The 11,517-nt window shown below is 58.1% G+C and overlaps 1 protein-coding gene across 2 annotated transcripts; it reads right to left on the reverse strand.

The window, feature by feature from the left end:
- Positions 1-10,810, reverse strand: UBTF (upstream binding transcription factor). 2 transcript variants are annotated; one of them, XM_029927955.1, is made up of 19 exons: positions 10,633-10,810; positions 9,997-10,080; positions 9,741-9,896; positions 7,394-7,458; positions 6,979-7,099; positions 6,506-6,616; positions 6,027-6,160; positions 5,727-5,868; positions 5,382-5,423; positions 5,181-5,294; positions 4,929-5,084; positions 4,436-4,591; positions 4,235-4,345; positions 3,694-3,782; positions 3,399-3,588; positions 2,780-2,827; positions 2,618-2,689; positions 2,375-2,518; positions 1-2,293 (listed from the first exon to the last, which is right to left on the reverse strand). In XM_029927955.1, the coding sequence occupies exons 1-19, from the start codon at positions 10,786-10,788 to the stop codon at positions 2,168-2,170; spliced, it is 2,217 nt and encodes a 738-aa protein (XP_029783815.1). In that variant the 5' UTR covers positions 10,789-10,810; the 3' UTR covers positions 1-2,167. The 2 variants fall into 2 exon arrangements, with proteins under 2 accessions (XP_029783815.1, XP_029783816.1); XM_029927956.1 differs by lacking the exon at positions 6,506-6,616.
- Positions 10,811-11,517: the final 707 nt, after the last annotated feature.

Raw genomic sequence — 11,517 nt, forward strand, 5'->3', positions numbered from 1 at the left:
TCAAACCTTTGTTTTTCGCTTTATTATACAAAAAGAGGGAAAACAAAACTTCTACAGTTGGCCTTAAGCTTAGGCAGACACCTCTAAGACATTCCCTCCCACCTCCCATGATACAAATTCAAGTTGTGTTGTTGTTGAAACCTACAAAAACACTCCTTAAATATTAGAAAAAAAGGGGAGAGAGTGGGGGGTCCTCTGACTCCAACCATCCCATCCCAGTGCCAAAATGCACTCAGAGTGACCTCTTACAGCACCAACACCCCCAGCCCCACAGCCCTGTTTGTACTGTAAGAATTTCTCAATTTTTAAAACCAGAAAAAAAAGTGCCCCATTCAAAGTTGTTTTTAAATGAAAACGCATTCCACTAAAACACAACAGCGCAGGGGCATTCAAACAGGGAAACAGGGTTCTTTGCAGGGGCTCTTGGGAAGAAATAGAACCTATAAACCCCCGCATCAGGGTCAGGACAGAGGAAGGGGAGTGGGAGGGGGAGTGTTACCCCCAGTTTCCCCAACCCCAGCACCATGTCCAAGGCAAAGCAGATTGTCTGCCTTCCTTTGGGAGCGGGACCCACCTTTCCATTCCACCTTCCAGGCAGAATCCCCACTCTTCCCCCATCCACTTGCCTTTTGTCCAGGGGGAGAAGGCAGAAAAGCACAAAGTCCCAATTAAATAGGTCATTGACATGATTGTAAGGGGGGGGGGAAGCGCCAAAATTTAATCAAAAACTTAAAAAAAAATTTAAGTCCACAGAGACCAGGTGGCTTAGCTTACTAAGGGTGTAGGAATCAGGGTACCCCAAATTTTGAGATGGCCAGGAAGGGTTAAAGGAACAGCTGCAAAAGCAGCCTTTGCAGACCCCTTCCCCAGCTGCAGGTTTGGAGGGGTGGGGAAGGGAGCAGACCTGAGAAATCATAGGGAATGGGGGTGGAGAGCTGGACGGTAGGGGAAAAGGCAGGAGGGATGTGTGTTAAAGAGCTTGAAGCCCAATTTTGGAGCCCACGGTGGCCAGCCAACCTCTCAGATGAACTGAGAAGGCCTTTCCCACTAAGTAAAAGCTCTTAGGTCCACCCAATCGGTCCCTCTCCCCAATGCCCTGCCAGAGACCAGCAGCAGCTCAGGGCCCTGGGGCCCTGGCAGAGGGAGGCAGGTACAGGTAGCATCAGAGTGGCTTCTGTACAACACCCCTGGCCCCCAAAATTGAATCAAGAGATTAGGCAAAGCACAGGATGTGGAGAAAGGGGCTGCCCCAGCCTGTTCCCACCAGGTTCAAGGTCTCCCGGGTCCTCACCAACCCATTCAACCAGATTCACAGACCGAAGTGGGCTCCCCCTTCTCTCTTCCACACACAGACACACACACACACGTGCCTTTGCACACATCCACAGGTACACCCATGCTATGTACAGGCAACACACACGCACTTTTCCACTCGTGCCAAGAGGGTTTTAAAAAAGTCCCAAACCTACCCCCTAAACCCACCCTCTCCCAGAAATGACAACAGAGACGGCAGCCGAGATCGGTAGGAAACGTCTCGTCAACAGCTCAGAGCTTTAAAAAAAAAATATATACACATATATAAAAAACACTTCTGCCCCCTCCCCCCACGAGTGGGTCCAGGCAGCTCCTTCCTGCAGAGGGGCAGGGGAGAGGGCTACAGGGCAGTGCCTGTTTGCTCTTAGGCACCCGCCCTCCTCTCCCCATGTGTTCCCTGCCTCCAGTTCCAACGTAGGGGTCCGGTCGGCAAGCCCCTCTGGGAAGGGAGGGGTCTTCCCCAAGCTCCCTCCCTCCCATGGGTTGGGCTGCAGGTGCAGAGGGCCTCACCGAACTCTTTGGGACCCCCCCCACCCCACTCCCAGGTCCATTGTCCGTGACGGAACCGCAAGTGCAGAAGAGGGGTGGGCTGGGCGGGTCCAGTGGTGGCTCAGTCTGATGGTTGCGCTCCCTGGAGGGCCCCCCAGGGCTGATGTCTCTGAGGCTGCAGAGTCCTGGCCTGGGCTCCTCCGGCCCCTCCCCCACCGTATTTTGTTTAAAAAAAAAAAAAAGGAAAAAGAAAAAGAAAAAGAAAAAGAAAGTGGGGGAGGCCAGGGGGGCAGGGGATAGAACATGGGGGAGAAACAAAGGTGGTCGGCTGGGGAGGGGAGCCCCGGGTTGGGGGCGCCGAGCCTCAGTTGGAGTCTGAGTCCGAGGAGTCTCCCGACGAGGAGGAGCTGGAGCTGCTGCCCTCAGACTCATTGTCCTCATCCTCGTCGTCATCCTCATCGTCGTCCTCGTCCTCGTCATCCTCCTCATTCTGGCGGGCAAGAGGGTGGGGTCAGCGGGTGGAGTTGGTGGCGAGGCCCCCACCCCCCCCCAGCATTCCAGGCAGCCTTGCCTCATCCCCGTCCTCGCTCTCGTCCTCGCTGCTGGACTCGGACGAGTCCCCGCCGTCCTCGGAGGAGTCCCCGTTCTCATCCTCCTCCTCCTCGTCCTCCTCGTCCTCATCCTCATCCTCTTCGTCCTCGTCCTCCTCAGACTCCTGGGAGGGAAGGGGGTGCGTCAGCGGGGTCCACCACGGGTCTCCAGGCACCGCAGACCCCCCTCCCTGCCCTTCCCTGGGCTGGGCAGAGCTCCTCACCGACTTGGACTGCAGGGCGGTCCGGCTGGACTTGGGGTTCGGGCCTCGCAGCTTGGTCATGCTCTTACGTTTCTGTAGGAAAAGTCCAGAGACAGAGGGAGCGGTTCCGACAGCAGCTCCCCCAACCCCCCTTCCCCAGCGCCGCCCTGCTCCCCGACTCACATTGGAGATGTATTCTTTATATGCTGCACGGTCCTGAGGAGACAGACTCTGGGGGAGACAGAGGAGGAGGTGAAGGTTGGAACGCAGCCCCCACCCCACCCCAAGCCTCTGACCGAATGTGTTGACCAAGCACCAGGCGGTGGGCTAAGGATTTACATGCCGCCGCTGCGTCTCTACCCCTGCCTCTCTCCCTGTGCCTTGGGTCTCCGCAGAGAGCACCCCCAGGATCTGAGAACACAGCCCCAGTACTATTGCTTAAGATGCCCTGTATCCTTCTCTGATCTACTTTCTCCTAGGACTGTTGGTTTTCCTGTCCCCTCCCACTGTTTTACCCAACTGCAGACTCCGGGGTTAGGGCCCTCCTCAGCTCAGAAAGGCCCCCTTGCAATGACTAACATAGCCTGGCATCACCATTCCCCACCCGATAAGCCTGGTGCCACAGATGAGGTAGTCTGGGGCTCCCCAGACTTCTGGACTTCCCTGGACTCCCCAGACTTCCCTGGCTTCTCTTCTTTAATAGCAACTGCTCTACGACAGGACTATGAGGATGCTGAACGAAATCCTGAATGCGGACCCACTAGATGAGGCCTCCTTGTTCCTGGGGTCCAAGGCCTCTCACCTTGACCCAGAGGTCCAGGTGTACTTTGTACTGCTTCTGCTGCTCTTCGGCCAATTTTTTGTAGTGCTCCTTCTGGCTCTGGGAGATGCGTTGCCAGCGGCTGCCGATCTCCACCATGCGCTCCTTCAGCGGCAGGTGGTTCAGCTCCCCGTTGGACAGCAGCTCCTGGGAGAACTTCTGGTAACCGTTCCTAGAAGGTAGGGGGTGCAGGGAGGGTCAAGACCCTGGCCTGGCTGCGCTTCAGCCTCGAACCTCCCTTCCCGGCACCAGGATGGTCCCGGCCACTGGGACTCACATGGGAGGCTTCTTGGGTTCTCCTTGGAACTTCATCTTCTTGGAGGAGTTCGCAGCGGCTGGGGGTGCCCGCATCTCGCTCAGCTCTCTCTGTAGGGATGCCCAGGAAGGTCACCCTCGCTCCGCCCGCCTCCTCACCCAGAAACATTCCTACCTCCTGCCCTGTGCCATCATTAGTGCCCGAGCTGGCTCTCCTTTTATGTCATGGGGAGGAGGAGAAACTGAGGCAGAGCCGGGGAGCAACTTCCTGACAGCTCACACCTGGGGCAGGCGCTACTGTGCCTGAAAATGCTGTCACAACTGCACCCATGTGACTGGGACCCCTGGTCCCTGCTTTACTTATGTGTGACTGAGGCTCAGAAAAGGGAAGTTGGGAGATGTGCTCAAGGTCGCCCACAACCAGGGCTGGGACTTTTTGATCCACGGCCCACCCCATGACAAGAGCCACCCGCCCAAAAGGGTTCTCCCCCCAGTCAAGTGGGGGGGCAGGGGGGCCCCAGCTCCACCCTGCCCACCAGGCTAAGCGGCAGAAGCCTTCCCACCTCATATCGCTTTTGGTCTTCGGCTGCCTTCTTAATCCACATCAGCTTCTCCTTCTTCTCCATGTTGTTCCAGGTCATTTCCATGGCTTTCAAGGCCTTCACCCTGTCATTCTGGAGATAAACAGGGGTGTCAGCTATGCGAGGGGGTCACCAGGGGCTGGAGGCGGCCCGCTGAGCAGCCCTTCCCCAGCTCCCTGCCACCTTGAAGCGGGCCAGGTAGTCCCCGATGACGCTCTGTTGCCAGATCTCCTCGGCTCTCTTGGGTGACTCGGGCAGCTTGCCCCGCTCCTCTCGGTCCCCGCCTGGCTTCCTCTCAGACTGGGCCTTGAGCGCCGCCTCCCGGGCCTTGTACTTGGCCTGCAGAGGGACAGCAGGGGTGTCAGTCTTCTGGCTGCCCCAAGGGGGCGCGCGTTCCTCAGCCAACAGTTAAAGGCTCTCCGTTCCCCCCACACCCCACCGCAAGGGCGGGGCGCGCAGAGGCGTGGGCTGGTGCAGATGTCTCCAGCCCTGGGCTCAGCCCGCCAACCGGCTCTGCTCCCCAGGGAGCCTGAGCCCTCAGCTGACAGCTTCCCGCCTTCCGGCCTGCCTCTGAGCCCAGGCACGCGTGGCCCACCAGGCCAAGGGTGAGGAAGGCGGAGGGGGAGAAGTGGCCTGGACTTGGCCCTGGCAGCCCCTCTGGCCTAGGGCGCCTGACCTTCTTCTTTTCCGACAAGTCGTTCCACATGCGGGCCAGGAGACGGGTCAGCTCGCTCTCCGAGAGCTCGGGCCGCTCCTCCTGCAGCTGCCGCCGCTTCTCTTCGGAGAAGATGAACATGGCCGACACGGGCCGCTTGGGCTTCTCTGAGCCCCCCTGCAGGTGAACAAAGGGGCCGGGGTCCATGGGGGTATTGGCAGGGCGCCCCACCTTCCCCGCCCCCACCCACCCTGGGTTGTGCCCCCTGCCCACCTTGCCCCCTTCCTGGGAGGGCTTCTTGGAGGCTGGGCTGGTGGCTTGCTTCTTGTTGATGCTTAACATTTTCTCCTCCCCCAGGACCCGCTGCTGTTCCTCCTCAGGCAGGCTCTAATCCAGAAACAATGGGCAGTGTGGGGCTGCGCGCCTGCTTCCCAGCCTGCTCCCCCGCAGCACCCCACCTGCAAGAACACTCACCTCTAGGAAACGGAGCAGCTCCACTTCGTAATCTTTCTTTTTCTGAGAAAGTAAGGGGAGTCAGGATCACGCTAGGGGCAGACCCTCCGGTTCTTCGAAGGCCAACAGCCCTTGGCGACCCATCCAGAACCGGGACAGGGCCTCATCTTCCCCTACAGACGAGCCCCAAGGCCGTCAGCCCAGACACTAACCCGGCACACCACCAGGCGTGCAGCAGGCACCCGAGATACAGCTGAGCAATTGCTGACTGACCCCTAATTGGGGTCAGGTCTCATGTGCCTCACGTTGCTGAGGCCAGGCCCAAGGGTCTCCGGAAGGCTTCCTCAGACTTAGACATAAGCTCACCTGGTCACACTTCTTGTGATAGGCATCCTTCTCCTTCTGGGAGAGCAGCTTCCACTGCTGGCTACATAGCACCATGCGTTCAGTGCTGGGCACGTCCTTCATGTTGGCCATCAGCTCTGCGCAGTACAGCGAGTAGCTGTTCCTGTCAGAACCAGCAGAAGAGGACGAGTGTTCCCCTGAGCGACCAGGGCGGCCCAGGGCAGCAGGTTCCTCAACTTCACACACTGGCCGAGGCTGCTGGCCTAGCTCCCTAGATGCCCACTTGCCCACTCACCCACCCGCCCTGGGGGCAGTGCTCACGGAGGTGGCTTGGTGGGTCGCCCATCAAACTTGTCCTTGAGCTGGCGTTCGGCCTTGGTGAGGGTGGACTTGGTGATGCCCTCCTCACTGATGTTCAGCTCGGGGTGCTTCTGGATATAGTCACGCATAATCTCCTGCAGAGTGAGGTGAGGGGGGATGGAGGGCAATGGGGTGTGGGGTTAGCCGGGGGCCGGGGAAGGGGGGGAGAGCCGCTGGGGAGGGGAGGCAAGGAGCAAAGCTGGGGGCGTGGCTGTGTGTCTGCTATGTCACACGAGATGTGGTGCCCTGCCCTGCCCTAGCCTGAGATCTCATGGGAAGGTGGGGCAGAGAAGGTAGGGGCAGAGGTGAGGGGCCTGGAAGGCCCCTCCCTCAATGGCGGGACAGGGAGTGACTGCCTCCCGCAGAGTGCGGAGGTCACAGAGACGGAGGGCAGAGGCTCTTGAAGAGCCGGATGGGGAGGAGCGCAGCGGAAGCCTAACCTCGTACTCCTTCCGCTGCTCCAGGGCCTTATGAATCCATTTCAGCCTCTTTTTGTCCGAGAGCTGAGACCACTGCTTCCCCAGGGAGTCCTTCACCTCCTTCGTAGTGGCCTGCAAACCAAAAGCCGTCAGACACACACAGGCAGCCAGGGGCAGGGGGAGGGGAGGGGGCGGGGGACACAGAGGCCCCCACCCCCTCAGGCCACAGGAGGTCACATGAGTGTCCCCCACAGGCCAGGAGGGGAAGGTGGAGGCGGGGGTCCCGCCGGGTGCAAGGGGACAGGCTCACATACACACACACACACGCACGCACACGCTCGCACGCCAGCTGGCCCAGGCCCTGTCCATGCAGCCCACCCCTGGGGAGGGGCCTCCTCTCCTGCTCCCCTGCACCATGCCCGGCCGACCTGGCGCGGCTCCCCCCTTGCCACCACCGCGCGCCCTCCACCCCCACCCCCTGGCCGGACACTCACATCTGGCCGCACTTTGAGATACACCTTCTTCTCATGGGTGTACCACAGCTGCTGGGGGGTTTTGGGCTTCTCGGGGATGTCCGACTTCTTGGCATTCTGGATTAGGTCAGGGTGATCCTCCCTAACCAGGGCATGGGGAGCAACAATCAGCAGGCGCAGGGGGGTCCTGCCAGGGAGACCCCCATCTAGCTGCCCTACCTACCCACCAAGGCTCCTAGGCCTATCGACTGGGGGCCTAGTGGGACAGCAGTGGCCTGCCTGTCCCTGCCCTTGAGCATGACCCAGTAGGGGGTCTGCACGTGACCCCTCCAGCTTCCATGCCACACAAATGGCAAACTCGAGGCTCTGGTCAGCATCACCCTATCCTACCAACACCCAGTTCCCTGTGGCCCTCCTCTGGGCTCCACTGCCTTACCTGAACCGGGCCAGGTTTCGCTCGAACTCTTGCTTCTCCCTCTGGAAGTCCTGAATATATTTCATCTGGGGGAGGAGGGGACGGGGTCATCCAGGACCCAAAGCCTGAGCTATAAAAACCACCAAGTCCTCCTTGCTAGCCATTTTGCCTCCCCTTGGTGACATGGATGGTGGCCTGCCTTCCAGTGGGTTGGGGAGACGCAACCGTAGCCAGTCACAGTGAGCAGTGACAAGGCTGGGACTCCCCCGACCCTACCTCCCCACCTTTCCCCAGCACTGCAGAGCTCCCTGTGATGAGTCAGGTTGAGGGGTGCATGCCTTGCCCCGATTGTTCCCTCCTCATCTTGGCAGCTGCTAATGATCTGGTGCCTCAGGGTTGGCCCACAGAGCCAGGGCCAGACTGGACCCTGTTTTCAAGGCCCGAGGGGAAACAGTGTTGAAGGAACCCAGAGTGAATTCTTGCGATGTAAATGGCATCCTAGTAGATCTGTCTCTTGAATTTGGATTTTCTTCCCCAATCCACCAATCCACTATGTCCAGTTCCCATTCCTAACCCCCTCCCATCACCTTCTTCCCTGCCTCCAATCCCTTCTTCCAGGCTCCAGCCTGGCTGGCTCCTCAAGCCCTCCCCCCAACCCCACCCCACGGGCTCTCCTCTGCCTTGGCTTCTCTTTATTCTCCTCCATATCTTCCTATGGTCCTGGCCTCCATTCCTGCCATCACCAGGCTACTTCTCTGTCTTGTTCCTACCTGTCCACTCCTCACTCAAAACTTCCTTTCCAATCAGTCTCTTTCCTTTCCTCATCTGCCTCCTGTCCCGGGTCCCACTCATTCTCTTTTCTTCCCCATTCACAGGAGTCCACCTTGGAAGGGCCCAGGGGCTCATGACTGAGCCCAACCCCTGCCTCTCACAAAAGAAGCACCAGGCTCAGGAAGGGACCGCTTCACTTTCCCCTGTGGTTTCTGTAGAAGACAGGGAGCAGAGCCAAGCCTTCTCTGCTCCAACTCTGGCCCTCCTCACACAGAACAGCAGCTTTCAGAACAGGAAGGCACCACACAGACCGGGCTTGCTCTCTGCGCCTCAGATAAAGACCAGACCCGGAGAAACGAAGTAACTTACCAAAGGTCACATACAGAGCAATCCAGTGGCAGGCAGGAGACCAGGCCCCAGTCTTGGGTCCTCCAGGTCAACACCCTGTCCACCCTACTATGTAGCTCCTTGTCCCTCCCTGGTCCTTGGACCCTCTGCCTCTCCCTCCCATCCCGTGAGTGTCTGGGCGTCGAGTATACAGTCAGCTCTGCAATATACCCAGCAGAGGGGTCGAAGAGAACTCTGCCAATTCCTACTCCTACTTGGCCTGGGCAGCAGTTGCACACAGCCAGCTTCTCCCAGCCAAGCTGGCTTCTTTTTGGGTACAGAACCAAGGGCACGTGAGCCTACAGCCAGAGAACACAAACCAGGAAGAGGGCTGTGCACGGTGTGGCGGCCAGGATCACCTCCTGAGAGCCGGCTGGGTTCTGGCTTTGCTTCCTCTTTTCAGCAAACGTGTCCTCTTGCCTCTCCTGCTGCCCCTCACCAACTCCCCTCCCTGGCTCTACCTTGCAAATCCAGCACCTGTGGGGTCTCTCTCCCCACCCCATCTCTCTCGGGCCCTGCTGCAGGCTCCCCGACTGCTTTGCTGCCAACCTCTAAGAGGGTCCGTCCTGCCCCAGGCGACTTGGGTAACCTCTGCCCAAAGGAAATGACCTCTGATGGGGTCCGAGACAGCGCAAGGCTGCAAAGGACAAGGTGCATCCTTGGGTGAGCATGAGCACGGAGGAAGGAAGCCCACCTAATGTGTGGACGTGGCAGTGAGAAGAGCGCTGGACCCAAGTGCTACTCCGCTCTCACTAGTTGTGGGACCTGGGACACAAGTCCCACCTGAGCCTCAGTTCCTGGCCCAGCGATCGGAGGAATGACCCCCTACTCCAGGGACTACCGTTCCAACGACACTGCAAACATCAAATGAGACCACACTGGGAGATGTCAGTGCCAGCCTAACAGCAAGGATGGGGGGATGTGTGCCTAGGAGCAGAGCTGTGGATGGTCTGGGGGACAAAAGGTTGGTCTGTGTGCCTGCTTCAGTCCGGGTTCCACGTTTGACAGTACCCATGCCTGACAGTATGTGGGACCGGGACAGGGCGGGGGGATCAAGTGTAGTTGTCCAATACCTTACACTCTGCTACGCTGACCCACCCATACCCCTGACGCCAAGTCCCTCTGTCTGCGCCTCCCCCCACGGCTGACCTACACCGCACCAGCTGCTCCCTGCCTTTCCCCTCCTCCCCCCGAAACCCCCTCCCCCCACCTTCTTCTTCTCGGGCAGCTCCTTGTATTTCTTGGACAAAATCTTGGTCAGGTCCAAGTTGCTCATCTCGGGGTGGAGTTTCGCATACTTGGCCCGCTTCTCCATGAAGAAACGGAAATAAGGGGTCAGGGGCTTCTTTGGGAAGTCCGGGTGTTTCTGGAAGGAGGAGGGTCAAGGACATGGTGAAGGTCAGACAGCATCCGTTCTTTGGTCTGTTCCTCTCCTATGCACCATGCTCCTCCTCCTGGAAACTCACCTTGAGCTTTTTGCCCTTGTAAGGATTTTTAACATGTTCCTGAGCATCAAGGATCAATTCTGTCAACGTACGGAACTTCCTCACCTGGAGGAAGAAGGGAGGTGAGTGCAAGTGGAAGTCCAGAAGAGGGAGAAACACCACCCCAGAGCATAGCCTGCTTTTCCAGTGGGTCTCCTCTACTTTCCACTAGACTGAATTTACCACAGGAGGGGAGAGGCCAACAGCCACAGAACTCAGACAGCCCCTGACACCCAGGCAGGCACCCAGGTGCTGGCTGAGGCCTACTGCAGAGGCCCAGGCAGTCTGTACACACCAAAGGACAGCGACAAGGTGGCCACCTGACCTCGATGTCGTTGTCCATGCGAGCACCTCATTCAATCCCCACAACAGCTGAGGCGACAGTTGCTCCAAGACGGTAAGTATTCAAGGCCACACGGCTAGAAAGTGGCAGGACTGAGAACTCTAGGCCAGTGCTGTTAAGCATGCCACCTACCAAATGCACAAGGGCGACCACACGAGCACCTCGCCTGGTCTTTTTCCTTCCTGTTTATAGACTTCTGTTTCCTCTCCCCCACCAGGAAGGTTGAGACAGAGTTCATGTAGCTGCGTCAGGAAGGGGGTGGGGGTGTCAGTTACCTCATTAGAAATCTCCACCCATTTGAGCTTGCACATGTCTCCGGAAAAGTCTTTAAATGCTACTTTTTCCCAGTCCATATGTGACTCGGTGGTTTTGAACTTGGAGCTGTCATTAGATGGGAGGTTGTTCTTCATGCATTCCAGCAAAGTCAGCATATCTTCCTGAGACCAGCGGTCTGGGGAGGGTAGGAAAGGCCGTCATGCCCAGCTCCATGTCCCCCACCTCCACCCCCCATCTCTTCCCTAGTCCTTCCCAGAGAACCCCAAATCCCTGGCTAGCTCCTATGGGAAGGCACGGACAAGACGTGACCTAGTCTTAGGGGAAATCTGTGACCATATGGATTTAGAGCAGGGATTTGCATCCAGGCAGCACCAAAACTACGATCGATTCTAACAGGCTAGGCTGCCACAGGCTACTACTTAGGATAGGGAAGGGGAAGAAACGAAGCTACCATGATTTGCGGCTCGGTGGGAAATGGGAGAGGGGAGAGAGACATGACACATTTATATGTGTTGCCACGTTTCAAGTTCTGGGCAGATACCGGAGACGGGCAAAAACAGAATGGAGTGTGGGCAGTAAGAAGAATCCACGCAGACACTTGTCTCCAGCATAGCTGGAAACTAATGTTAAAGACATGGGTATCCCATCAGCCCCCACTCCCTCTCGGTCTCTCGAGGAAGACCAGGGGAGAAATTTGGGGGAAGTAAGAAAAATGGAATGGAAATGGAAGTACCAAGGGACTTGGGAGGCAAGCCAGGCAGGTGGGCAAAGGGCCCTGGCCCGGGAGTGGGGTGGGGGGTAAGAAACCCCAGAATTCCCAGTTGTCTTTTGAGCCCAACTCTATAGGGAGGCAAAAAAAAAAAAAGGGGTGTGGGGGGGTAAGG

This window comes from Suricata suricatta, chromosome 17, assembly GCF_006229205.1.
Source record: "Suricata suricatta isolate VVHF042 chromosome 17, meerkat_22Aug2017_6uvM2_HiC, whole genome shotgun sequence".
Taxonomy (NCBI): domain Eukaryota; kingdom Metazoa; phylum Chordata; class Mammalia; order Carnivora; family Herpestidae; genus Suricata; species Suricata suricatta.